This window comes from Podarcis bocagei, assembly GCF_964188305.1.
Source record: "Podarcis bocagei genome assembly, chromosome: 5".
Lineage (NCBI taxonomy): Eukaryota > Metazoa > Chordata > Lepidosauria > Squamata > Lacertidae > Podarcis > Podarcis bocagei.
This window is the reverse complement of record NC_138129.1, coordinates 3,324,641-3,351,475: the sequence shown is the minus strand read 5'-3', so window position 1 is coordinate 3,351,475 and position 26,835 is coordinate 3,324,641. Positions and strand designations below refer to the sequence as shown.

Here is a 26,835-nt window from a genome sequence, read left to right as displayed (position 1 = left end):
ATTTGTATATTTATTTTTTAAATTTGTAAACCTCCCTTCATCCGCAGATCTCAGGATGGCTTGCAACAGAAAAACACCAAGGTCTCGCTTTTCTTAAAATGCGCACGTCCTGGTCCAATGGCGCTCCATATATCAGGCTGGCGCTGCAATTGTATTATTTTAGGCGCCTGCTGAGAACATTCTTATTTAGACAAGGCTACCCAGGAATTTTAATTGTTTCAGTCTATTCTATTGTGGTTTTAACTTTCTGTATGTTTTTAATTATGGCTGCAAATTTCTTAGTGGTCGTTTAAGAAACTGCTAGAGAGCCAGTGTGGTGTAGTGGTTAAGAGCGGAAGACTCGTAATCTGGTGAACTGGGTTCGCGTCTCCGCTCCTCCACCTACAGCTGCTGGGTGACCTTGGGCCAGTCACACTTCTCTGAAGTCTCTCAGCCCCACTCACCTCACAGAGTGTTTGTTGTGGGGGAGGAACAAAGGAGATTGTGAGCTGCTTTGAGACTCCTTCGGGTAGTGATAAAGCGGGATATCAAATCCAAACTCTTCTTCTGCTTTTGAGTTGTTGTTTTCTGCAGTCAAGAGGCATAAAAACCCCATGAAATGAAATAAACGTTAATCAAAAGATGCCTTTTTAAAAACAAAACAAACTAAAGAAACACCCCTCTGCAAAGCAAACAAATGATTCTGCGCTTAGGAAACCAAACTCCACCTAGTACTTCATTAGGGCTGGCGCTAATGTAGTTCTTTCACAAATTGAAGTTTCTACTACTTGGGATGCTCCCCATTTTGTCTGAAAAAGCCTTCAGCCTCGGTGTGCAGAGACGCCCCCAAAGGAATGAGGAAGTTCTTGTCTGCAGCAGCAAAGGTGCCCTTCAGGAAGTGTGATCAGGAAACAAAAAGTCCTTTTTTCCGTTCTGGCCAGAAAGATAGCACAGGGGGCCCAGATTGTAAGAAAAGCAGGGACCCTTTGAAGACAAAATTCCTGGTCCGGAAGCTGCAGTTAGCGCAGCATGCTGCAGCACGGTTGCTGACAAGAGGCCTTGTCACATGCAACACCTGTGCTCAACATGTCTGCACTGCCTGCCAAGCCAAATTCAATTAGTATACAAAGCCATTAGCAACTTGGGACCAGTTTACCTGGAAGATTGCCTTACCCAATATACGCCCACAGCGTGCCACACAATCCCTGTTCCGCATTTGTAAGAACTTGGTATTTTAGTGTGGCAGCACCTACAGTACACTTTGGAACTCCCTGCCACTTGACGTCAGATACTGTGTTCTTTTCAGTGCCCACTAAAAGCACTCATTTAGACAAGCCTGCCCAGATATTTAGAATTCTGATGAAAGTTCTAATCTGTATTTTAAAGGTAAAAGGACGCCTGACCACTAGGTCCAGTCACGGACAACTCTGGGGTTGCGGTGCTCATCTCACTTTATTGGCTGAGGGAGCCGGCGTACAGCTTCCGGGTCATGTGGCCAGCAGGACTAAGCCGCTTCTGGTGAACCAGAGCAGTGCACGGAAACGCCATTGACCTTCCCGCCAGAGCGGTACCTATTTATCTACTTGCACTTTGATGTGCTTTCAAACTGCTAGGTTGGCAGGAGCAGGGACCGAGCAACGGGAGCTCACCCCGTCATTGCGGGGATTCGAACCGCCGACCTTCTGATCTGCAAGCCCTAGGCTCTGTGGTTTAACCCACAGTGCCACCCGCAGCTAACTTTTTGAAAGTTTTTCAAGTGATTGTTGTTTATTTTTCTTACTGATTTGCCTTTCCTGTAAACCATTTTTTTAAAAAAACAATCTAGTGGGGTATAAATTTAATGTAATATAGTCAATTAAACAAATGCCCAATTTCAATTGTTGGTTTTACTGAGAGTCTACGAAGAATTATACCAGGGCATAGGGTTGTCCCAGGAAAAGCAAACTACTGCAGAATGGAACACTGTGGAAAATCCATTTCGGGCGCTTTGCATTTTCCTGCAATATAAAAAAATGCAAATTGTTGGGGTGCAGAGTGTGGTTGGAAGAAAGGACACACAAGGAAGGCTAGTTTGGTCTCACGGCCATAGGAGAGGTGTGCAAGTGTGCGCATAGATGTGAGCAGGGCACCCCTCAAAGACGGACTGCACCCCCACAACAGATCATCATTCTGGATCACCGGCAAGAAGGAAGCCCACCTGCTGCCACTTTCAACTTGCAGGTTCACTAGATTTTGAGTTTTTGCCAAAGAGCATTTGATTCCCCTAATTCACTGGTGCTCTCCAGAAGTTTCAGACGACAATTCCCACAACAGTTGTATACCTGAAGGAGCGTCTCCACCCCCATCGTTCAGCCCGGACACCGGGGTCCATCTCTGGGGGCCTTCTGGCGGTTCCCTCACTGCGAGAAATGAAGTTACAGGGAACCAGGCAGAGGGCCTTCTCGGTGGTGGCACCCTCCCTGTGGAACGCCCTCTGGTCAAATGTCAGGGAGACTAACAACTACAGTGGTACCTTGGTAGTTGAACGGCTTGGCTCCCAAATGCCGCAAACATGGAAGTGTTCTGGTTTGTGAATGTTTTTCGGAAGCTGAACACCCGACGCAGCTTCCAATTGAGTGCAGGAAGCTCCTGCAGCCAATCGGAAGCTGCGCCTTGCTTTTCGAACGGTTTCGGGAGTCGGACGGCCTCCCAGAACAGATTAAGTTCAAGAACCAAGGTACCACTGTACATGACTTTCCACAGATATCTGAAGGCAGCCCTGTATAGGGAAGCTTTTAACGTGTGATGTTTTATTGTGTTTTAAATTATTTTGTTGGGAGCCGCGCAGTAGCTGGGGCAACCCTGTCAGATAATAATAAAATTATTATGATTACTGTAGTCCAAAACATCTACAGAGAAACAGGTTGATGACAGCTATTCTGTAGGAAGGATTAAAAATAAAATAAAAGTGGCCCCCATCATCTGGGAATCTTCATCCAAGTATGGCGAGTCAGGGTGTCTGGCCTTTGGTGAATGCCTTCCTCTTTTGAGTGGCCTTTTAGGGCAAACTTGCACAACTTTCTTCCCTTTCCCCCCTCCAGTGAGGGAAAAAAAGGAAGAATCCAGGAATGCACTGGAGCTTCTCTGGAACAAGGCCAGAAAAATTCCAAGGAATGGAAAGAGGCAGGTTTCAGAGATCCCTGATCTCAAAAACGTATTTGGCAACGCTGGAAGTTCCATTTGCAAATGAAGGGAGCTGCTAGTAAGAAGTGCAAGGATCTGGGCAAAGCTATACAGTGGTACCTCGGGTTAAGAATCATAGAAATCATAGAATAGAATCATAGAATCATAGAGTTGGAAGAGACCACAAAGGCCATCGAGTCCAACCCCCTGCCAAGCAGGAAACACCATCAGAGCACTCCTGACATATGGTTGTCAAGCCTCTGCTTAAAGACCTCCAAAGTAGGAGACTCCACCACACTCCTTGGCAGCAAATTCCACTGTCAAACAGCTCTTACTGTCAGGAAGTTCTTCCTAATGTTTAGGTGGAATCTTCTTTCTTGTAGTTTGGATCCATTGCTCCGTGTCCGCTTCTCTGGAGCAGCAGAAAACAACCTTTCTCCCTCCTCTATGTGACATCCTTTTCTATATTTGAACATGGCTATCATATCACCCCTTAACCTCCTCTTCTCCAGGCTAAACATGCCCAGCTCCCTTAGCCGTTCCTCATAAGGCATCGTTTCCAGGCCTTTGACCATTTTTGGTTGCCCTCCTCTGGGCACATTCTTAAGAAATTAAGAACTTAATTTGTTCTGGAGATCTGTTCTTAACCTGAAACTGTTCTTAACCTGAAGCACCACTTTAGCTAATGGAGCCTCCCGCTGCTGCTGTGCGATTTCTGTTCTCATCCTGAAGCAGTTCTTAACCCGAGGTACTACTTCTGGGTTAGCAGAGTCTGTAACCTGAAGCGTCTGTAACCCGAGGTACCACTACAAACGTAAAAGGTAAAGGACCCCTGGACGGTTAAGTCCAGGCAAAGGCGACTGTGGGGTTGCGGCGCTCATATCTCTTTCAGGCCGAGGAAGCCGGCGTTTGTCCACAGACAGCTTTCCAGGTCATGTGGCCAGCAGGACTAAACTGCTTCTGGCGCAATGGGACATCGTGATGGAAGCCAGGGCGAAAGGAAACATCGTTTATCTTCCTGCCACCTATTTATCTACTTGCACTGGCATGCTTTCGAACTGCTAGGTTGGCAGGAGCTGTGACGGATCAACGGGAGCTCACTCGGTTGCCGGGATTCAAACCGCCGACCTTCTGATCGGCAAGCCCAAGAGGTTCAGTGGTTTAGACCACAGCGCCACCTGCATCCCATTGGGCAAGGCTATAGCGAATGGTGAATTCGTACTTCCAATCAGGGAAAGTGGTTCTGAAATAGGCGTTGGCACCCCCCGGTGGGGTGTGTGTGTGGATTGCCCAGGGGGGCACAAAGAGGCAAGGAGGTGGCGGGCGTGAGTGTGTGTGTGCTGGAGGTGTAAATGACTATCAGACTTCGAAACCCGGTTCATCAGTTTTGCCAAGTTAATTAAACCAAACTGGGTTCTAGAATCATCAAGAGTTGGAAGGGACCCTTAGAGTCATCTAGTCCACCCCCCACAATGTAGGAATCTCAGCTAAAGCATCCAGGCCACCCAACTTCGGCTTAAAAACCTCCAAGGATGGTTTTTGGATAACTGTGCAATGAACTGCTACTGTTTTGAATTTTACTGTGTTATTGTCTTCCTCAGTGGGTTATGCAAACCGATGTTGTAAATTACACCTTTTTTATAGATTTTAAAGGAGATTTTATAGCTGCCACCTCTTCCTCTCAAGGAGAGCAAAAAGTTATCCCCCCCCCCATTTTATTTTTGCTTCCTCGAGCCACTTTCAAGGAGCATTATCTGCTCCCTGAACAAGCCTTTTATGCAGCTAGAGAGAGAAAAAAAATCAGACTTTTGCAGGTTTTACAAAACATTTCCCACCCCTTCTGTCCCTTAATGGCTCTTAGAGGCCCAAGTGAGCCAGACTTTAAAAGCGGGGTGCTTCTTTGACCCCAAACTTCTCAATGGGGAAAATGGTGCTTGGAGGATCTGGTCCAGGGGCCTCGGTTGGTGGACGTTCAGCTTTCACTCTCGATGCCCCACAGGAAACTCAGCTAAGGCATTCCAGGCTGGTTTTCATCCTCTCCATCTCGTGAAGGAAGCTGTAAAACTGTGGCAGCGTCAGCTCTGGTTCCGCGGGCAGGCAGAGAGAGAATAAAGAAAAACAGAAATGATTCGGGACTCACAAAACAAGAAAAGCACTTTTGTTTTCCCTTTGGCAAGTTAACTGTTGCTCGGAAAAGGGCAACCAAAATTATCAAGGGGACAGAAGAAAGATTAGTAATAACAACGGCGATTTTATTATTTATACCTCACCCATCTGGCTGGGCTGCAGCATTTAGGACTTTTAGTAAGTTCAGAGAAAAGGCACGTTAAGAGGCAAAATGATATAAGTGTCTGTCCGTCTCCAGCCCGCACACTGGAGCTTGACTAGCTGAGCAGTTTTCTTTTTACAGCTGCAGCTTCCAAAATTTAAATTTAAATATCATAATAATAATAATGCTTTTTAAACGATTATCATTGCTACCTTTTTAAGCTTTTTACATTTTATCTGTGTTGTTTTAATTTGTGCAAGCTGCTCTGAGTCCCAGTCTGGGGAAAAGGAGGGATATTAATAATAATAATAATAATAATAATAATAATAATAATAATAATAATAATAATAATAATATTAAATTGGATACCACTGAATGCACTCAAGTCGAGGGACAAAACTCTGACCTTAGAGTTAGTGGAAAGAAGCAGCTCCCCCGGCCCCCTCCCATCCCAAAATACATGCCCTTGCAATGTCTTTTTCAGGAGATGCAATTTCAGCCTTCCTGGGGCTTCAACCGCCTCCCTCTCTTTGCAGAACGCCCCCCAGGACAAAATAATGGCTCACTCACCCATGTACAGAGGCTCCACTTTGTTTCCTTTCCTAACCACCAATTTCAGCTGGAAATAAAAATCAGGTTTTTTTTTTTAAAAAAAAAAGGAGGAAGGAAGTTGCATCAAAGTGAGAAGGCGAGAAATGTAAAAAAGCTGTGCTTTTTTCCTGCAAAGAGAAAACCCTGAGATTCTTCCACCGTTAATGTTTTTGCAGGGCGGTAGATGGAGCGGCTGAGGAGTCAGGAATTGGGGTGTGTGCATGGATACTTCTGGACAGGGAGACAAAGGCAATCCACACCGGGCTGTGACCCACAGGAAAGGATGGAGATTTCTGAAGGGGAAGAAATCTGCACCTATCACCCTACCCAAAATGAGCACTGAATCCCACGTTGGCTGGGGCTGATGGGAACCGTAGTCCAAAATAGCTGGAGGGCTAATTTTCCCACCTGTATAAGGCACACCTCCAAGGCAAATCTGTTGCACCAACTCACAGTTTTGCTGCTTCTGCTAGCCAGGGGGAGGACCAAAGATGCTGAAGTCCCGTACCACTGGGATGCCCTCTCAGCCCTCTGCCTACCTCCCCAGACCGCACTGCTCAAACACTTTCAAGACTCTCTCTGCTGCCATACTAGAAACTTGGTTTTTGGAAACCAAAACAAAAGCAGAGTTTCCTGGGACGCTGAATTCTTCAGGCACGAGCGTCTGCGGGATACAGGGCGGCCTTTTCGCAGCGCCTGTGCCAACACCCTATTTTTTGCCCCTGGCTCTACCTGATGGGATCTTTCAAAAACTGCATCGCTTCTTGCATGACAGGATACCCACCTGCAGGAAGATGCTTCCGGCTTTCTCCAGTTCGCTGCTTCCTGCTGTAACTGCCAGAGAGAACAAAGAAAATCAATGTGGGTGCCCAGGGGAAGCTGGAAGGCGGAGCTTCCGTGGGGTGGAGGCACCTGGGGCCATAGGGGGTTAGATTAGATGACTCTTGGGGTCCCTTCCAACTCCGCTCACCTCCAAATTTCCACTCCATGTCTACGAGCTGGTTCACCATCAGGGTCTGGCCCACAGCCAGGCGGGAGAGGGTGGGCGATTTCTCCTTCCACTGGAAAGATTGCAGAAAGCAAAATGAAACAAAAACCTGCACGTGTGTCCGGAGTCCCCATTCCACCCAAGACCACCTTCGCAAAAGCCTGGCTTCCAGATGTTTCATACGCAAGACGCAGGGCCGGATTTAGGTTTGATGAGGCCCTCAGTTCCTGAAGGTAATGGGGCCCTTTCTATGTCCAGCTGTCCTTTGTCAACAACAAACTGCCACTGTTTTTTGTGTTGAATATATGCTATATGGTAATTTATGGCCCTAATAGATATCGAAAACCATTTGCACATGACAAAATACGTATTTTATCAAAGTAAATGTCAAACTGAAACACAATTAAGAAGGATATTAACAGTGAAATTAAATTGCTGTTTTAGGCTTGTTTTTAAAAGTCTGGAACGGATTTATTGCGTTTTGCATTACTTTCTATGGGAAAGCACGCCTTGGTTTTGGAATGTTTTGGTTTTGGAACAGACTTCCAGAACGGATTAAGTTTAAGAACCAAGGTACCACTGTAAATAGGAATGAGCAAACCAGTGATGTTTTAGGGAGCAGGCTAGCAGGCGGGGCCCATGACTTACATCATAGGAGCCTACACAACACAAAACACTGTTGATGTATGTAGGTTTTGTTTTATTTGTTTTTTATCTTATATTTTGGAAATGTACACCCAGTTTTTCCCCCCTTTAAAAATTTTTGGGGCCCCCAAGAGAGTGGGGCCCTAAGCTATAGATTTATATGTAAATCTGGAACTGGCAATACATAATCCAAGAATGACAGTTGTTGTGCTAGGGAACAAGATCTAAATATTTTAAGGAAGCAAGCTCTGGAGGGTAGCACTTGAACCCAGGGCTTCTGGGTATAAGAAAGGAGATTTCCACTAAACATCAGGAAGAAATTAGAATTTTTCTAATCTTTTCCTTAAGCTTTTTGATTTTTCTTATTCTTTAGTTTATTTCCATGAGATAATCTATCTAGTCGATTACTTCTCGTTTCAGGGATTTTCACGGGATCTCATTTGATTCGTGCAATTAGTTCAGAGAACAGGAAGCCCAGAAGAAAAGCACCTTTTGCGCCCCAGAGAATTAAAATTTCAGTAGCGAAAGGAATGCTCATAGTACCTGCTCTTCGAAATAGCTGGCCTTCTCCTCGCTCAGCCCTGCGGGAGAAATTCAACACGGTTAAATGGGAGGCCGGCAGCCACCGTCCACCTTCCAGAATCGCCGGAGGCATTTCAAAGAGACCTACCCAGCGTGATAAGATCTGCTCTAACCTGCTCTGCCAACAGACCTCTCTTTAGGGCACCTGAGATAAACAAGGCATAAAACAGAGAGACGGAGGGGGGAAAGGGGAGAGAGAGAGAGAGAGAGAGGTCTGGTTAGACAACATTGCTACTGTATGGAGTTAAGCGCGGGAATAAGAAACCCAAGCAGCGTTAGAAACTCAGGTATATGAGCTACATGCCAAATGGCTCCTTAAAACCAGGGTTACAGTCGCCAGAACGGAACGCTGGAAGATTCCGGCTGGACATAAGGAGATACTTTTTCGCACAGTTTTAACTTTGGAACTCACTGCCACAAGATGTTCACCAGCGTGGATGGCTTTAAAAGGAGTTTCGACAAATCCGTGGGGACAAGTGGCTACTTGGTTGTGATGCATCTGTCCTAGCTGTGAACCAAAAGTGCTGCTGTTCTGCTTAGGTTGGGGTCTTCCTGTGGGTATCTGGCTGGCAACCATGAGAACGGAACGCAGGACTCCATGGGCCTTTGGCTTGATCCTGCACCCTGGCTCTCCTACGGGACCGCCTCTCCCGGTATGCCCTGCGGAGGACCTCAAGATCCAAAAATGACAACACTTTGGAGGTCCCAAGTCGCAAGGTGGTTAGATTGGTCTCAACTAGGGCCAGGGCCTTTTCAGTACTGGCCCCGACATGGTGGAACGCTCTGTCCCAAGAGACCAGGGCCCTGCGGGACTTGACATCTTTCCGCAGAGCCTGCAAGACAGAGCTGTTCCGCCTGGCCTTTGGTTTGGACTCAGTCTGACCCTTATGTTTCCCTCCCCTTATGGATTTGATCTATGGGCTACTTTTAAAATGAGGCTGCATTTTAAATTGCATTTTAACCTGTATTTTAAATTGTTTTTTTGTGTTTTTTAAATTGTAATTTTATTGGTGTTAGCTGCCCTGAGCCCGGCTCTGGCTGGGGAGGGCAGGGTATAAATAAAAAATTATTATTATTATTATTATTATTATTATTATTATTATTATTATTATTATTACTACTACTACTACTACTACTACTACTACTACTACTACAGTGGTACGACGTGGGTGGTGCTGTGGGTTAAACCACAGAGCCTAGGACTTGCCGATCAGAAGGTCGTGGTTCGAATTCCCGCGACGGGGTGAGCTCCCGTTGCTCGGTCCCTGCTCCTGCCAACCTAGCAGTTCGAAAGCACGTCAAAGTACAAGTAGATAAATAGGTACCACTCCAGTGGGAAGGTAAACGGCGTTTCCGTGCGCTGCTCTGGTTCGCCAGAAGCGGCTTAATCATGCTGGCCACATGACCCGGAAGCTGCACGCCGGCTCCCTCGGCCAATAAAGCGAGATAAGCGCCGCAACCTCAGAGTCGGTCATGACTGGACCTAATGGTCAGGGGTCCCTTTACGTTTACCTTACCTCGGGTTAAGTACTTAATTTGGTCCAGAAGTCCATTCTTAACCTGAAGCACCACTTTAGCTAATGGGGCCTCCCACTGCTGCCATGCGATTTCTGTTCTCATCCTGAAGCAAAGTTCTGAACCCGAGGTACTATTTCTGGATTAATGGAGTCTGTAACCTGAAGCGTCTGTAACCCGAGGTACCACTGTACTTCACTGAGCAGCTGCCCCCCTTGTGAGGGGTCCCATCACGAAAGAGGGGAGAAGCACCTCTCTCGATTCCCCTGGTCTATGGCAGGTGCCCACACACTGCCAGGGACCCCCAAGTCGCCACTCACCATTCGGCACCAACAGGAGGCTTTTAACAATGTTCTTCAAAGGGCCCGGGCTGAGTTTATTGCTGGTGGCAAATTCAGAGAGCTGAGCTAGGAACCTTTCGACCTGTAAGAGGAGAAGAGAAGACAGTGTGATCTCACCTCAGAGCTGCACACGGATGCGAGTTTCTGGTGCAATCTTATGCCTGCCTGACTCCAAAGTCAGTTCCACTGAGTTCACGGGGACTTTGAATCATAAAACTGTAGAGTTTGAAGGGACCACGGAGCATAGCTGTCAACTTACAGATTTGAAAATAAGGGACCAGCAGCCAAAATAAGGGATTTTGCTTCGCTTATACAGAAATCCGGCACTGATGGAGCCAGGCTGCTTTGGCTGTGACTGACTGTGTTTTGCAGGGGATTGGACTAGATGATCCTAAGGGTCTACAACTCCCACCAAAGAAGAGGGGCAGACAAAACTGATGAACGACGTCAAGATGGCAAAGCTTACAGGCAGAATTAGAAAGCAGGAAGAGGACCTCTTTTCAATGAAGAATAGGGAGAGTTTATAATTTATTTGAAAAGCTATTGTAAAGAGTTACATACATTGGTAGGATTGACAGAAAACTTGTAGTAAAAATTTGAACTATGGATGTGTCGAGTTGCAGCTCGGCATCCAAAGAAAAATCAGTCTCACACCAAGATAGGTTCCGAAATATGGCTGCTCCTAGGGCTAATATGGCTGCTTCTAGGGCTAATGCAGCACAGCTTTTATTGTGTGAAATCAGAAAGATACAAAATACAAGCCAAGCAATTTGTTCTAGCCAGCAGATAAGGACATTCGCACTAGACCATGCGAGCGATCAGGCCATGCTAGTTGACCAATCATTTGAGACAGCACGAGCTGTTCACGCGCTGTTCATGCTCCAAGGATGCTTCTAGCTATGAAATCACCCTGCAACAATAAGAACTTTGCTCATGCTCTCATGTACAAGCAATCATTTTCCCACATGTCCCCTTTTCTTGTTTATATTATTAGAGGAAAAGAGGGACCATTAGTCCAAATCGTACACTTCATTGCCTAAGCGTCTACACTTTGCAACATAAATTCCTCTTGTAACCCCTGTGGTGGGCCGTGGTCGGTACCACCATGCAGTGCATTGGGAAATCAAAGAGGGTATGCATTGAATGCAACAACACACCATAATGAAGCCAGCAATACATGCAATTACAATCAATATTTTTCTTAACCATAATCCATTAGGCAACCAAGAAGACAACCACTCCCATGGATCAAAACCTTCAGGTGGATTCAAAGGATTATGAGCTATCATTTGTTCCATATAATCAATAGTAGCAGAGATATTGGTCGATTGATCAGTTATATACATACAACAATGAGAATGAATTAAGACATAAATTCCACCTTTAAAGGCAAAGATTACATTTAAAGCATAAAAAATTTATAAAACAACTTCTCTTATTTCTGACATTTCTGTGTTAATCATTTTTAAAGCCAAGATAGTAGAATTAAACAAGGCTTCAATCCAGTTTGCCAGTTTATGCAAATCACGGTAATTCATCCCTACACCTAAAGAGGGAGAAAGGGATCTAGAGATGGCTGTTCCTGTATAATGAGAAATAGGTGATTATACTTCCCTTCTGTTACGCAAACGAACCTCTGGGAGCTTATCTATCAGGGGTATCAGTATTCCTAGAGTGTAGGTTCCAGAAAAGGCAAAGGTGATTTCTTTGTAGGCTTTTGTGCCACAGAGTAAAACCATAAATCAGATTGAAGCAAACATGTAGATTTACTGCTCTTTCTCATCCAGTTGAACCAAACATAAAAATCTCTACACGCAGCCTGTTGTTCATAAGTCATGTAGGTTGTGACATTATTAATTGAGACTTTCGGCCTATCACTCATAGTGGTAATATTAAAAAATAAGAAGATCCATTAACATACTCATAGGTCCAATTACAATATGGATAATGACCTAAATTTTTTTTTTTTGCTATTATGATTAAAACGAAAACAATAAGGCACTATTTTTACAAGCGATAAAAATAATAACAGGGGGTGAACTTATACGATTATCCTTCATATTATTGCTAATCTTATATGAAGCATTTACTGGAATGCTAGAATACCATCACCAAAAAAAAGGTTCAAAGCTTTGAGAAGCTTTTTAAAATCATTTTTCTCAGCAGCTAAAAGGCACTAGCGAAGCATATTCCACTTGCTGTAACTAAAAAGATTGCAACAAGGTCGAGAACAGAGCCCATTGTATTCGCAGGCCATGTTAAAGAACCATATTGCAACTTGCTTTCTGTCCGGGAACCATGCCAAAGCACAAAAGTGAAACAACTGGAACACACTAAAATTCCCTCACCCCTCCCTTGCCAAGAGTCCACAATAGTTCCAAGACAGCCCTCTGTACATGCTCAGGGGAACACATCATAAGGCAGGACTCCTGAGGGAGGAGAAAAAAGAAAAAAAAAATATGGGGGGTAAAATCCAAGTGATGCCAATAAGGATGAGAATGGTAAATTAGTCCAATGGCTGTTTCCGAGCAACCTGCGTGGTATTTCGTGGCTCGATTATTGGCATGTAAAAACCACAATCCAGAAGAAGTCACACAACCATTTCTGCAGATACAGGAGCCCATTTGCTGTAAATAAGTCTGATGTATTGCTCCTTGTACTGCTGAGTCAAAAATCCAAGCCCAATGAAACGTGGTGACACAGAGGCAGTGTCCACAGTGAGATGTACCTTAGAAAATGGAGCCAAAGAAGGCGTGTGGGTGACATCCATTTGCCAGATTGCCAGAGGATGCAGGCCTCTAGGGTTGACTGCATCAAAAGAAATGACTGTGATCTTGTCTGCTGGATCCTTATGTCCTTTAAGGGCAGAAAATAGTGGAGACAAAGTGGAGGTGGGCAGGTCCAAATAACTCTTTATCCAATTCAGCTGTCCAAGAATTTGTTGTAAATCCACCAGTTTAAGATGACCAGGAAACTGTAGTTGAGGCGTAACTGGAATGGCTGCAGATGCTGTCAGCTTGTGTCCCAGGTACGTAATGGGTAAAGTCCGCTGGATTTTTTCTTTAGCCACTGTCAATCCAACAGGTTGTAGCCTTTGCAGGATTTTGGGACACGGCGGAGGACAAGGCCGTGGCTAGCAGATGAGCTTTGTGCATCTCAGTGCCCACTGACTGGCAGGCTGTAAGGATATCAGCAATGGCTATATTTGATGTTGTCATCAAAGGGCACAGTGCTTGCTTATGGTTCTCATTTACATTAGTGAACGCAAGCTGGCGTACAGTCAGGTCTTGTGCTGCCAGGTCCTGAACTTGCCGCTTGAAGGTATTATACAAGCGATCAACAAATTGTCCATAGGGCTCTGCAAGGTCCTGTCTAACGCTCCCCAATAGGCCATCGCGCTCATTCTTGTCATCAGGGACAGAGGCCAAAGCCTCTTGGGCTGAGGCTGTGGTGGCTGCCCAATACATAGGATCAAGGGCCAACTGTTGGGCAATAGGAAGAAAATTGCCTCCTCCCGTCAGCCCATCGAGAACATCAGTTTGGGTCAGCATGACGGGGGCTGGGGGTGCAGGAGCAATCACAGGAAAGAGATTTGGAGTATCAGAGTCAAAAGGCAGCAACGGAGCGGCAGCACTGAGAGATCTTTGAAGAGGAATGGTAGGATCGGTGCCAGATGCCTTGGGCGGAGGAGGTGGAAGAGCGGGGGGTGCTGAATGTGAAGAATGCAGGGGAGTGACGACAGGAGGAGCCGAAGGGGAAATGTCCGGCGGTTTAGGAGGTAGGTTTGAGGCAGGCAAAGCAGGAGCCGGGAGGGCGGGCGAAGAAGCTGTTGCAGCAGCCAGAAGAATGTTTGAAGGAGTTAAGCACGACATAGCTTTGTAGACGTTACACCAGGCATGCAAAACCTTGACATCAATCTGAGGATGATTTTGAAAGAAGTGTCCAATTTTTTTCCAATCGTCTAACTCCCAATTTCCGTCCTGGGGGAACCAGGGACAGTGAGTGTCCAGGGCTTTTATAAGGGACTTAAGGTCAGCTTTCCGAACAGCAAGGTTGTTACTGGCCAAAAGGAATTTAAGGTCTTTAAAAAAATTTTTCTGTGGTGCAGAGAGAGACTTTCCCATGATTGCAAGAGTTGCAAAAAGAGCAGGGAGCACTTACCGAGGGATCCTTAGGAGGATGAGGGAGGCGCCTTTTTGCCCTGTCCGGGCGGAGATAAGTGCTGATAAGTCCGTAACGTAGTCCAGAATCACATTCACACGGGAGCTCTCACCAGGGATCCACTACGTGGATGAACGACGCGTCTGCAGCCCTTGCGGGGCGAGGTGAGAGCTGAACGTTGTAAAACAGCATGAAGTCCGAAAGAAATCACACGGGAGCACTCACCAGGGATCCACTACGTGGATGAACGACGTGTTGGTGAGTGCTGAATAATGAAAAACAACGTGAAGTCCGAAGGCAGTCACACGGGAGCACTCACCAGGGATCCACTACGTGGATGAACGACGTGTTGGTGAGTGCTGAATAATGAAAAACAACGTGAAGTCCGAAGGCCTCACACGGGAGCACTCACCAGGGATCCACTACGTGGATGAACAACGTGTTGGTGAGTGCTGAATAATGAAAAACAACGTGAAAAACAACGTCACACGGGGCACCAATTGTCGAGTTGCTGCTCGGCATCCAAAGAAAAATCAGTCTCACACCAAGATAGGTTCCGAAATATGGCTGCTCCTAGGGCTAATATGGCTGCTTCTAGGGCTAATGCAGCACAGCTTTTATTGTGTGAAATCAGAAAGATACAAAATACAAGCCAAGCAATTTGTTCTAGCCAGCAGATAAGGACATTCGCACTAGACCATGCGAGCGATCAGGCCATGCTAGTTGACCAATCATTTGAGACAGCACGAGCTGTTCACGCGCTGTTCATGCTCCAAGGATGCTTCTAGCTATGAAATCACCCTGCAACAATAAGAACTTTGCTCATGCTCTCATGTACAAGCAATCATTTTCCCACATGGATGGACAAATGGTTTCTAAAAATAGAGTTATGAAAGGGGTGCAGAGGGGGAAATCACTACATTAAGATGCTGCACTGGTTGGAGGGGATGCTAAGCAGCACGTCGGGGCTGCCGTCGTCCTGGAGCGAGGAGTTCCATCGGCCCTTCCTCGCCTGAGAGAGAGGGAGGGAGGGAGAGAGACTCTCGCGCCCGCCGCCCGCGAGCCTGGCATGTGGCGGTTGTGGCACAGCCACTGAAGCGCCGCCCTTCTGTGTCCCTCCCCATCCCCTCCTCTTCCTCCTCACTCAGGCCACCTCCTCAGCCGCCACTGCCGCCTCCGGCTTCCCCTGGCAGCGCAGTGGAAGTCTCGCAAGAGAGGGGCTGCCTGCCCGCCCACCGCCACCTGTCTCCTCACGCTGCACCTGAGGGGGAAAAGGGAGTGACGGAGACGCGGCAGCTCGTGCACGCGCTCTCTCGAGGCAGAGGACCCCGAGCCGCTGCTTCCCCCCCAAGCCAGGCGAGCATGAACCCCGGGAAATTTAAGGGACATCATCAATAAGGGACAGCAGTGGGACACGGTGCTGGGATAAGGGAGTTTCCCACCAAATAAGGGACAGTTGACAGCTATGCCACGAAGGGTCATTTAGTCCAACCCCCTGAAATGCAGGAATCTTTTTGCCCACCATGGAACTCGAACCCACAATCCTAAAATTAAGAATCTCATGCTCTAGCGACTGAGCTAGGCCAGGAGGGAACTTTGCCCCGGGTTGCATCCTAAGGCTGAAAAACAGAACCGCACCCACACTGTGGACTTGATTTCTTTTGGACTTGATTTCTGAGTTCTGGGACGCTGTGCAGAAGGAGCAGATCCGTACATCATGAAAACCAAGAAAAAGGAAGAATAGTCTCTGTGACCCATTTGAGCCTGTGCTGGCGCGGCAAAGAATTCTTGCAGCTCGGACTTTGGTGGCAAAGGGGTGGAAGGAACAAGGAGCCCCGACAATAATGGACCGGCATTACAAGCGACAAGAATTTGCTGAAATGGCGCAGTTAACAAATACCCTGAGAGGCAATTCAAAACAAAAATTTATGGGAAAGTGGGATAGATATAAAACATACGTTCAAAAATACAGTAAAGGTTCGCTATCTATGCTAGCATTTGACTGACGTTGGAGTGAGACTGAGTTGAGAAATAAGACTAAGAGCACATATTGATAAAGGAATGTATTAGATAATATGTAAAGAAATATACAATAATAAGAGTACATTCATTTGTAAAAAAGGAATATACAATGGGAAAGTCTGGTGTGTTGGTATGTATATGATTTTTTTGGTGGGAAATTTTTCTTGTTTTTTTCTTTGTTCTTTCTTTCTCTTTGTTTCATTTTCTTTCTAGGTATATAAAATTTGTATATAATTTTTGTATAGATGTTGGAAATTATATTACACTAAGTCCTGTAATGTAATATGACAATGTTTACCGATGTAATATAAGAATGTTAATAAATAAATAAAATGGGAGAGAGGGAGAGAATTCTTGTTTAATTGGGAACACAATACCTTATTACTTTTATTCATGTGTACCTTTGGCTAGCTTTTGATTTTGAATATTTCCTGTTCAGAGCTTAGAAGTTACCTTAGTCTCTGACGGAACTGAGAATCAGATGTTCAAGGAAAAGTTCCCAACTTGTAAACAGCGGGGGGGGGGGGAGTGGCCTTAAGAAACAAACTGGGGAGTCTGAGTTGTGTTGAATGACATAGTCCTCTGCTGTCTGACAATTGCCTTAAGATAACATAATTATAACATAATTATAATATAATAATATAATACAATACCTTTGTTATTTTTTATTTTAGCCGATATCTCCGTCCTGTTTAGAGACAGGAGCCCCCCTCATTTTATAGCAATTGCTTTGAGAAAGCAGGGCATAATTTGAGCTAAACATCTGGTGGTTTCCAAGTTGTCTGCCCAAGTTTGGGCAGAATTTATGACTTGTTTCGGTAGGGAAAGCTGAGCAGTCATTAAAGGAAGAGGCACAAAGAAGGGGCGAGATCCTGGCGCAAGTCGTAAATTAAGGAAGGCCTCGTTTTAATAAGTCTTGACTTTAGAACCTGTTTCTCCCTCACCTGGAAGGAAGCCCCACAGAGTTCGGTATGGCTAACTTTGGAGAAGATCTGGTGAGGAGGAAACAGTCAAGACTCACAGTGTTTCTTTCTTTCTTTTCAAACAGTCCAATAAAATTGTTCCAAACCCCAGGGCCCCAAAGGCAGGGATGAGAATGGGTTGGCGATAGAAAAGTGTGATTGCTAGAGGTCAGCAAAGGGGGAAAGTCTGCCCTGTGATCCTCAGATGAAGGGCAGTATTAATTATTATTATTATTATTATTTTATTATTATTATTAATGTGGCTGACAGCATTTGTTTAGGGGTAGGACCTTCTCGGTAGTGGCGCCCGCCTTGTGGAACGCCCTCCCATCAGATGTCAAGGAAATAAACAGCTATCTGACTTTTAGAAGACATCTGAAGGCAGCCCTAAAAAATCGGGAAGTTGTTAATGTTTGATGTTTTATCGTGTTTTTAATATTCTGTTGGGAGCTGCCCAGAGTGGATGGGAAAACCCAGCCAGATGGGCAGGGTATAAATATAATAATAATAATAATAATAATAATAATAATAATAATAATAATAATAATAATAATATGATACAGGATCTCATGTTTAAACACACACATGCTCCTCTGCCAATATGTCACGCTCTGCTATTGCTTGGAATGCGCCCTTACAGAATATACACCCCATCGTGTCCTTCAGATTGAGATAATAATCACTTTCATGACACTATTGTTGTTGTTATTATTATTATTAAAAAATGAGAACAATCTACACTTTGCAAAGAACTTGCAGACTTGTGGCAGGGCGCCTGGCCTTTCGTTTTATCTCATGCAAAGATGCTACTGTGATTAGCATTAAAAGTTGCTGCTGCTGCTCCTAAGATGCTCCCCTTGAGTAAAATGACTAAACCATTTCTCACCTTCTCACCCCTTGCCTTTTCCTGTAAGACCTATTACAGTCGTTAAGAGTCGTCAAGAGGCTCTCTCAGCTATCTGCCTATCTCCCATTCCCACCACCCTTCTGAGTAACACCCCTCCCCACCTTCTCACTATATAGAAGGATCTGGCAACTTCTGTTTCAGTGTATCTGAAGAAGTGTGCATGCACACGAAAGCTCATACCAAGAACTAACTTAGTTGGTCTTTAAGGTGCTACTGGAAGGAATTTTTTATCTTGAGTAAAACTACAGCAAAAATAGCCTCCTCTAACCCCCTCGGATGCTATCTTGCCGACATCGCTGTGGACGGCTTACCTCTTTGGGTTCCTGCAGAAATCGGAAAACCACTTCCGCGAGAGTGGAGAATTGCTGGAGAGAAACAAAAGGAAGGTGTCAGCAACGCAAGACCTGCCAGGGATTGGGCCCACCTCTCCTGCTCTTTCCCGTGTCCAATGTAGATTATTGCTTTTTTAAAAAGAGCAACAATCCTCAAAACTTCTCTCTGTATATATAGTTTTTAAAAGGCACTTGGTGCTTCCGCTTGGGTGTGTGAAGGCAGTGGTTTGGAGCCATCAAGTTAGATGGACCTGAGAACAGGGAGACATCTTGCCCCACAACACGAAGGTCCTGATTCCCTTGCCACAGAACTCAATTACGCAGTAATCCAATTCAACGTAAGATTGCTCTAATACCAGCCTCCTTGTGAAAGTGAATAGGAGAGGCTGGTGGCCTCATTAAATAAATCTTACCCACCTTGAATAACAGTTATGAGTTTTAATTGCTTAATTAATTCTGCATATATTTGCATATATTTGCATATCACAGCTTATCTGAGGCCCAGGCTGGCGAGCCCATAGCTGTCAACATTTCCCTTTTCTTAAGGGAAGGGAAATTCCCTTATTCCGAATAGGATTCCTCGCAAGAAAAGGGAAAAGTTGACAGCTACGGGCAAGCCCCTTCCAGCTGGCTTAAACCTCCAAAGTCCAGGGCAAGTGTAGCCAGCTGCCTCCCTCCCTTTGCAAGGAACATGTATACAGTCGTAACTTGGAAGTCGAATGGAATCCGTTCCGGAAGTCGGTTCGACTTCCAAAATGTCTGGAAACCAAATTACAGCTTCTGATTGGCTGCAGGAAGCTCCTGCAGCCAATCGGAAGCCCCGTCGGGACGTTCAGGTTCCAAAAGAACGTTCGCAAACTGGAACAATCACTTCCGGGGTTGCGGCATTCAGGAGCCAAAACGTCCGAGTTCCAGGGTACGACTGCATGTTTATGTTTGGCCAGGCTTCTGTGTGTGTGTGCATGTGTGTCTATAGCCAGGGTTCTCCAACTTGGTCTCTCCAGATGTGGATGATGGGAGTTGTAGACCGAAACATCTGGAGGGAGCAAAGTTGGGGGTACCATCTTAGAAGGGGGTCTCGTTCCTGAATGGTGGGCTTCTTCTGCAACCACTGCCAGAATCACCTGTGGATTTGCAAGTAATAATAATAATTTATTATTTGTACCCCGCCCATCTGGTTTCCCCAGCCACTCTGGGAGGCTTCCAACAAAGATTAAAAATACATCAAAATGTCACACATTAAAAACTACCTGGAACAGGGCTGCCTTCAGATGTCTTCTAAATGCCAGGTAGTTGTTTATCTCTTTGACATTTGACCAGAGGGCGTTCCACAGGGCGGGTGCCACTACCGAGAAGGCCCTCTGCCTGATTCCCTGTAGCTTTGCTTCTCGCAATCAGGGAACCGCCAGAAGACCCTCGGCGCTGGACCTCAGCGTCCGGGCAGAACGATGGGGGTGGAGACGCTCCTTCAGGTATACTGGACCGAGGCCGTTTAGGGCTTTAAAGGTCAGCACCAACACATGAAGCACAATTCACCATTTTAAAAACAGCTGCCCAGTTTGGACCTTTAAGCTGAAAAGTGTTTAATGCATCAATTCAATTAATTGACTTAAATGTTACAGCCTTAGGAGCAACCTAGCTCTGTGGAAAATGTGACACCCAGGAGTCCAATTTATCTTTATTTTGCAAGTTTGCAAATAAGGAGAGCTGGCCCAATTAAAAGGTATCGACCTCCACACAGGAGCAATCGAATCCTCTGTTTGCATGCGCTGGGCATTCTCCAAATCCCCCCGAGAGAGGCAGCAGCCCTGTTTGCACACCAGGGAGCCTACAGAGCTCTGGCAGAGTGTTAAGGATGAAGAAACAATATATTTTTAAAAATAAGAATATGGGTTGCAGCCAACTAACGACTACTCAGAGTAGACCTGCTACAATTAATGGACAGACAGATGGCCACCTGTCATGGATGCTTAAGTTGAGATTCCTGCATCGCAAGGAGTTGGACTAGATGACTCCAGGGTCCCTTTCAATTCTTCAGTTCTATGATTCTACGCTAGCAATGTTCATTAATTTCAGTCGGTCTACTCTGGGGAGGCCTAGCACTGAATGCAAACAGTTTACCTACACGATCGTCTTTCCGCATGTACGACCACTCGGCTACTTAGAACAGGTGCTGTTACAGGTGCTACATAAAGCCCGTTCCTCATTTGTAGGAACTCGCCCGTTTAGTGTGGCAGGGCCTTTGGAACTCCCTGCCACTTGATATCATAGAATCATAGAATTATAGAGTTGGAAGAGACCACAAGGGCCATCGAGTCCAACCCCCTGCCAAGCAGGAAACTATCAGGCAGGCACCTTCGCTGTACTCTTTTCAGCGCCTGCTTAAAGCATTCTTGTTTAGACAAGCCAACCCAGATGTTTAGAAAGTTGACGAGAGTCTTAATCTGTTTTTTGTTTCGTGTTATTTCATCTCACCAAAAATCCAAAGTTAGCATTTTTTCTTATTGATGATGTTAATTGTTTTGCCTTTTTTGAAAACTGCTCTGAGGGTTTTCTTTTCTTTTTTGCAAGCGGCACGTACATTTTACAAACTAAATAATCAAAATAAAATCCTACAAGCGCTCCCCCCCCAAAATAAATAAACGAAACAGTTCAGCCATAGAGAGCAGAAGGCAGGGAATGGAGGAGAGCAAAGAGGTCGCATTCTTGGATGAGGTGATAACCCCAAAAACAGAAGCATGACCTTGAGGGAGATACCTGGAATGCGAAAAAGGCATGACTAACAGCTGCGCTTTTTATTGTGCTACCACGTTGGAGTGGAGACAGAAAGCTCATGAGTTCTCCAGGAGCCTAGCTCAGCATTTTAGCAGCCAGCTAAAGCTATTGTTGGAGTGGCATGCAAAAGATGAACAAGTTAAATCTGTGGTGATAGATTGGGCAAGAGATGTAGGACATAATATAATGTTTGAGGATTGGGAAAGATTGTGGAAGAAAGTGGTCAAGTTCACCGCATGTACTTTGCTAAAGGAAAATATAATGAAAATGATGTATAGATGGTATTTGACTCCTGTAAAATTAGCAAAGATATATCATAATTGTGACAATATATGTAGGAAATGTAAAGAAAAGGAAGGAACCTTTTATCATATGTGGTGGACCTGTCCCAAGATGAAAGACTTTTGGGAAAAGATTTATAATGAGTTGAAAAAAATGTTGAAATATACATTTATAAAGAAACCAGAGGCCTTTCTTCTTGGAATAACAGGTTTGGAATTGCCCAAGAAAGATGTTAAATTATTTTTGTATGCCACAACTGCTGCTCGTATTTTGTTGGCTAAAAAGTGGAAAACCCAAGAATTACCAACAATAGAAGAATGGCAGATGAAGATGGTGGATTTTTCGGAGCTAGCCGACCTGACTGGAAGAGTCCGCGACCAGAAGGAGGAGGAATATCAGGAAGAATGGAATAAATTTAATGATTATTTAGTTAAATTTGTTAAGTTAAAGTAAGTGGAAATAGCTTGCAGATACTTAGTAGGCTTAGGATTTTATTTATGTTAAGTGATGAATCAATATGTTTAATTCTATAAGGTGAAGATTTAAGGATGTTAATGTTTAAGTTAAATTTCATGAAAATTGGGATTTGGAAAACCGTTAAAAGGACATGCAATGAAATTCAACCAAGGGGAAGCAAGGAAGTCACTTAACAAAGTTAATAACTAATTTTTAATAAGGCTATGATTTATGTTTGTTTTGTTTGTTTGTCTTGTGTGTTTGTTTGTTTGTTTGTTTATAATATTGTGAAAACCAATAAAAAATTTTTTTGGGGGGAAAAAGGATACGGTACCTTTGTGGTAGCCACAGGGATATCACCCTGCTGGAAAAACTAACTAGTAAGTCCCTAGGCACTAAAGGAAAAAAAAGGATGATTTCATACCTTTTTGGTTTGACTTTATTTCATTTGTAAGGAAGGAGGACCCCCGCTTGGTCTACAAACAAATATGGTTAATGCAATAAAACATGGTCGTTGTTTAATTAACCTTGTCTTGTCTAATCATTATGTCGCTGCCTTCCACGCATCCGCATAAAACTGCAGAGTTGGAAGGGACCACAAGAATCATCTACCCCTGACAGGTAGGAATCTTTCGCCCAACTTGAGGCTCGAACCCAGGACCCAGAGATGGAGAGGCTCATGCTCCATGAAGTGAGCTATCGCAGCATGCCTGTGGTTTATTTATTCTGGGTTCATTTCATGTCTATATTTGTTCAACAGTATATGGGCAACGTATGTTGCCACCAGATCCTGTTTTGATAACACGGTACTTTGCAGAATTTTGTAGAACCTTTTAAAAAATAATAACAGTAATAAAGAGTTATTGGGGGGAGGGTATATAAAAAGTGGCCCCAGCAGAGTGGACTTGCAGGAACCAGGGAGAAGCAGGAACCGTTTAAGAGCATCAGCTATTGAGGCGGCACACATAAAATTCGCTGGGTGCCTTTGGTCAGATATGCTTGCTGTGCAATGAGGGAGGGATAACGCGAGCCTGATGTATCGTGAGCAGGAACTAAAGTGATTTAGAAATGGTTGTATGCGGGGAAGGAATTCTGGGTGAGACCAGCAGGGAACGGAAGCTGAACGCAGCAGTTTGTCTGTATAGTTTTGCAGCAGCACACTGCTAAATAAAAATTATTCCTTTGAATCCAGTCCCTGTGCATCATTTATAATCTTGGAAATAATGAATATATGGTGTCAGGAGACAAAATTAAAAGAAGACAGTGTTGCAGCTCAATCAGAGGCATACCTGTAATAACACAAAAGTTATTAGATCTGTATTTATCCCAGCATCCTACTCTTTCAAGGCCAACCAGATTGGGAAACCTGCAAACAGGATTCAAGGGCAAGAGCAAATCTGAACTGAATCCGTCAAGAGTCTCAAGACATACACATGCATCCCTAATTTTATTTGTACGCCGCCTTTCCACAGTTCAAACTGTGTTCAAGGCGGCTGACAACAGGAAAAGAAATACGTAGCTACAACGTCCAAGTAGCCATAAACAAAACATTTTTAAAAATACACAACCATCACTGCAAGATCCAAAATAAAGATACAAAAAAGGTAACGCCAACAGCAGCAAAAAATAAAATAAAAATAAAAAGCACAACAAAAACTCGCCAACAACATCCCGGAGAGGGCAAGAGATGCAGCCAAAGATTTTGGACTCTAAACTATCTGAGACTAGGCAAAGAGACAGAGAGTAGATTTGTGTTTTGTTTTTAAAAAAACAGGGAGATGAAATATTCATGGGGAATGAAGTGATTTAGACATGGTCGTAAGGTGGAGGTTGTGGCGAGGCTGGCAGAGGAAGGAAGCTATGGGGTATCTGACTAAGATTCAGTTTTTCAGCAGCACACGGCTAAATTAAAGTTTATTCCTTCGAATCCAGTTTCCACCGATCTTGCAAATACTGTACTACACCCTACCTTTACACGGGCAACTAAAATAACACGGATAAAACGCGAGGTGCCGTTTATTAAGTCAGAATATCAAACTAACCATAATCGTGGGCTTTTCTTTGGAAGACCGGATGCCAATAACGAGCCCGGGTTTTATTTATTTTTTTAAAACGCTGATCGCAACTGTTTGGCTTTTTGGTTCCTTCCCTGAGTGAATCTTTAAAAACGCTTTTTAAAGAGCTATGAGTTCGTAGCCTTCCAACCCTCTCCAAGACCAGCGAGGCTTTTAAAAGCAAGCCGGAGGCCCCGATCCTGCTCACGCAGCTTCACGGAGCCTCCGGGCGCGCCGGGACTCTGGTCCAGAGGATCTCCTCCGGGGGAGGAGGGGGGAGTCGCCCTTTAGGATGACGCGCAGCGAAGCGCAGGAGTGTAGCGCGCGCTCGTGCGCCCTGCTTCCTTCCCCGTGGCGACGCGCCAGCCCCACTGGCCGGAGGGCTCCTTCTCCCAGCGCCAGTTTTTTTTTTTTGGGGGGGGTCTTCGGCAACCAGCGCCCCAATATTCGGAAAAGAGGTGTGTCCCCCGCTCCCAAGCCCCCCGCTCCGCCGGCAGCCGCACCTGGGCGCTCAGTTGGTTGAGCTGCTGCAGGTCTGCGCTCAGCGTCTCCGGCACCGGCTCGCGCGCAAAGCTCAGCAGCCCCATTGCGCGCCCGGATCGCTCGCCTTCCTCGGCTGCTGCTGCCTCCGCCGCCCGGCTCCTCCCCGCCGCGCTCCGCCCCTGCCGGCGCAGCCGCTTTCGATTTGGCTCCCCGGGGACGCTATTACTCGCGAGTAAGCCCGGCCGGGAGATCTTTCGCCGAGGAAAAGCGCGCATGAGTTGGTGGGTTCGGGGGGTGTGTGTGGATGGCGGCGGGTGACAGGCCTCGCGCTCCTGCCCCGCCGTCGGATCGGGTCTACTCGGAAACAAGCCCCGTGGGTTTTCTTCCGGCCGCTTACTTCCGAGGTAAGGGTCACTTGGAGGGATCGTGGGGAGAAAGCCCCACGTCTAGTTAAGAGAAAGGGGTTGCTTGTTATCAGAGCAACAGCAGCACCAAAAAATAAAAACAAACGCTTTTCATAGGATCGCAAAATTGTGGAGTTAGAAGGGACCCTGAGGGTCATCTAGTCCAACCCCCTGCATGACTCTGAGCACAGGCGTTTTAAACTCCAGTCACAGCACCAGCATCACCCCTGGAATAACATGGCTTGCAATTTAAGTATTCGAAACCAAGTAATTGAGTTAAAACAAGTAAAGACAACAGGGTTCAGCAGACATTTTCAGCAGGGGGCCGGTCCAGTGTCCCTCAGACCTTGTGGGGGGCCAGACTATATTTTTCGGGGGGGGGGGGAATGAACGATTTCCTATGCCCCACAAATAACCCAGAGATGCATTTTAAATGAAAGCACACATTCTACTCATGTAAAAACACCAGGCAGGCCCCACAAATAACCCAGAGAAGCATTTAAAATAAAAGGACACATTTTACTCATGTAAAAACATGCAAGGCATTACACTTACTTCTGTAAAACAAGAAAACCCTTAATAAAAAAACACAAAAACACACACACAAGGATTCCCGGGCCATCTGCGGGCTGGATTTAGAAGGCAATTGGGCCGCATCTGGCCCCCAGGCCTTAGTTTGCCTACCCATGCACTACAGAATCACCCTATAAAAACTGATAGAACAGCAGAAATTATAATGCAGCAGAAAATTCAGTTGGCACAACAAAACTCACAGCAGCATCAAAATGTCCTCAAGGGTCCCTGGAAGATTAAAAACCATTACGAAGTTTTAAGATTGAAAATCCTGGGATACTTTTTTAGAAGGTCTTAATTAGCAGGGAAGGGACCACAATGCCAGACCCGTTGCCAGAGGGTTCCAGCACCACTGAAAAGCCCTTCTCTGGTAGCTGTTGCCTATACCACATGGGAGAACCGGAGAGGTGCCCCAGAAAATCACACTTTAAGGCAACCTGGACTCTTAAGAGTCATTCAGGGCTTTAAAAGGGTCAATGGCAGCATTTTTATGGACTGGTAGCCAGTGGAGACGGCCATGCAAAAATTTGACACCATATGACCATACTCCCAGTCCCTGTTAACAATCCTGCTATTCACCTCCCCCAGCAGCTTCATATGCACATACCTGAACTTCCTTCTTTCCTCTTCCCTCCACTTCTACATTTCCACTTGTGTCATGCCTTTTAGATTGTAAGTTTGAGGGTAAGCACTGTCCTACTCCTGCCAATCTAGCAGTTTGAAAGCACAAAGTGCAAGTAGATAAATAGGTACCGCTCCAGCGGGAAGGTAAACGGCGTTTCCGTGCGCTGCTCTGGTTCGCCAGAAGTGGCTTAGTCATGCTGGCCACATGACCCGGAAGCTGTCTGCGGACAAACGCCGGCTCCCTCGGCCAGTAAAGCGAGATGAGCGCCGCAACCCTAGAGTCGGTCACGATGGGACCTAACGGACAGGGGTCCCTTTACCCTTACCGTCCTACTGCTGTTGTTTTGTAAACTGCTTTTTGGCTAAGGGGCAGAACAGAAGTTAATAAATAAGCAATAATCATACTGCTGGGTCATTTCTCAGGCGGTAAGCTTGCCGTAAAGTGATCCCTGCAAATGTGTCTTCTTATCTGATCCTAGTTTTCTCTTCCTGTAGTTTAGAGATGGGGAAGCTGCAGTCCACTAGTGGCTTTTGGACTTCAGTTCCCAGCAGTCCCAGCAGCCAGCAAAGCCAATGGCCATGAATGATGGGATTTGTAGAAGGCCACATGTTCCCTATCTGAATCCAGCTCCAAAGCCATGTTGCTCCTTGAAGTGATGCAAACCATTTTACTGCCATAAATCCTTGGGAGCACTTTATGTAAAAACAATGTAGTGAAATCCCACTGA

At 45.5% G+C, this 26,835-nt stretch overlaps 1 protein-coding gene and 1 long non-coding RNA gene across 4 annotated transcripts; both read right to left on the bottom strand.

Annotated features, from left to right (window-relative positions):
* Window positions 1-4,704: 4,704 nt before the first annotated feature.
* COMMD7 (COMM domain containing 7) lies at window positions 4,705-26,318 on the bottom strand. Of its 2 annotated transcripts, none has more exons than XM_081196703.1 (9): window positions 26,091-26,318; window positions 18,436-18,489; window positions 10,052-10,154; window positions 8,305-8,361; window positions 8,178-8,215; window positions 6,972-7,062; window positions 6,786-6,835; window positions 5,981-6,029; window positions 4,705-5,222 (listed from the first exon to the last, which is right to left on the bottom strand). In XM_081196703.1, the coding sequence occupies exons 1-9, from the start codon at window positions 26,301-26,303 to the stop codon at window positions 5,146-5,148; spliced, it is 732 nt and encodes a 243-aa protein (XP_081052829.1). In that variant the 5' UTR covers window positions 26,304-26,318; the 3' UTR covers window positions 4,705-5,145. The 2 variants fall into 2 exon arrangements, with proteins under 2 accessions (XP_081052829.1, XP_081052828.1); XM_081196702.1 differs by lacking the exon at window positions 26,091-26,318 and adding an exon at window positions 24,527-24,796.
* Window positions 14,035-15,083, bottom strand: LOC308588471. Of its 2 annotated transcripts, none has more exons than XR_014008799.1 (2): window positions 14,717-15,083; window positions 14,035-14,626 (listed from the first exon to the last, which is right to left on the bottom strand). It is a non-coding gene; the product is annotated as an uncharacterized lncRNA (long non-coding RNA). The 2 variants fall into 2 exon arrangements; XR_014008800.1 differs by having other exon boundaries at window positions 14,724-15,083.
* Window positions 26,319-26,835: the final 517 nt, after the last annotated feature.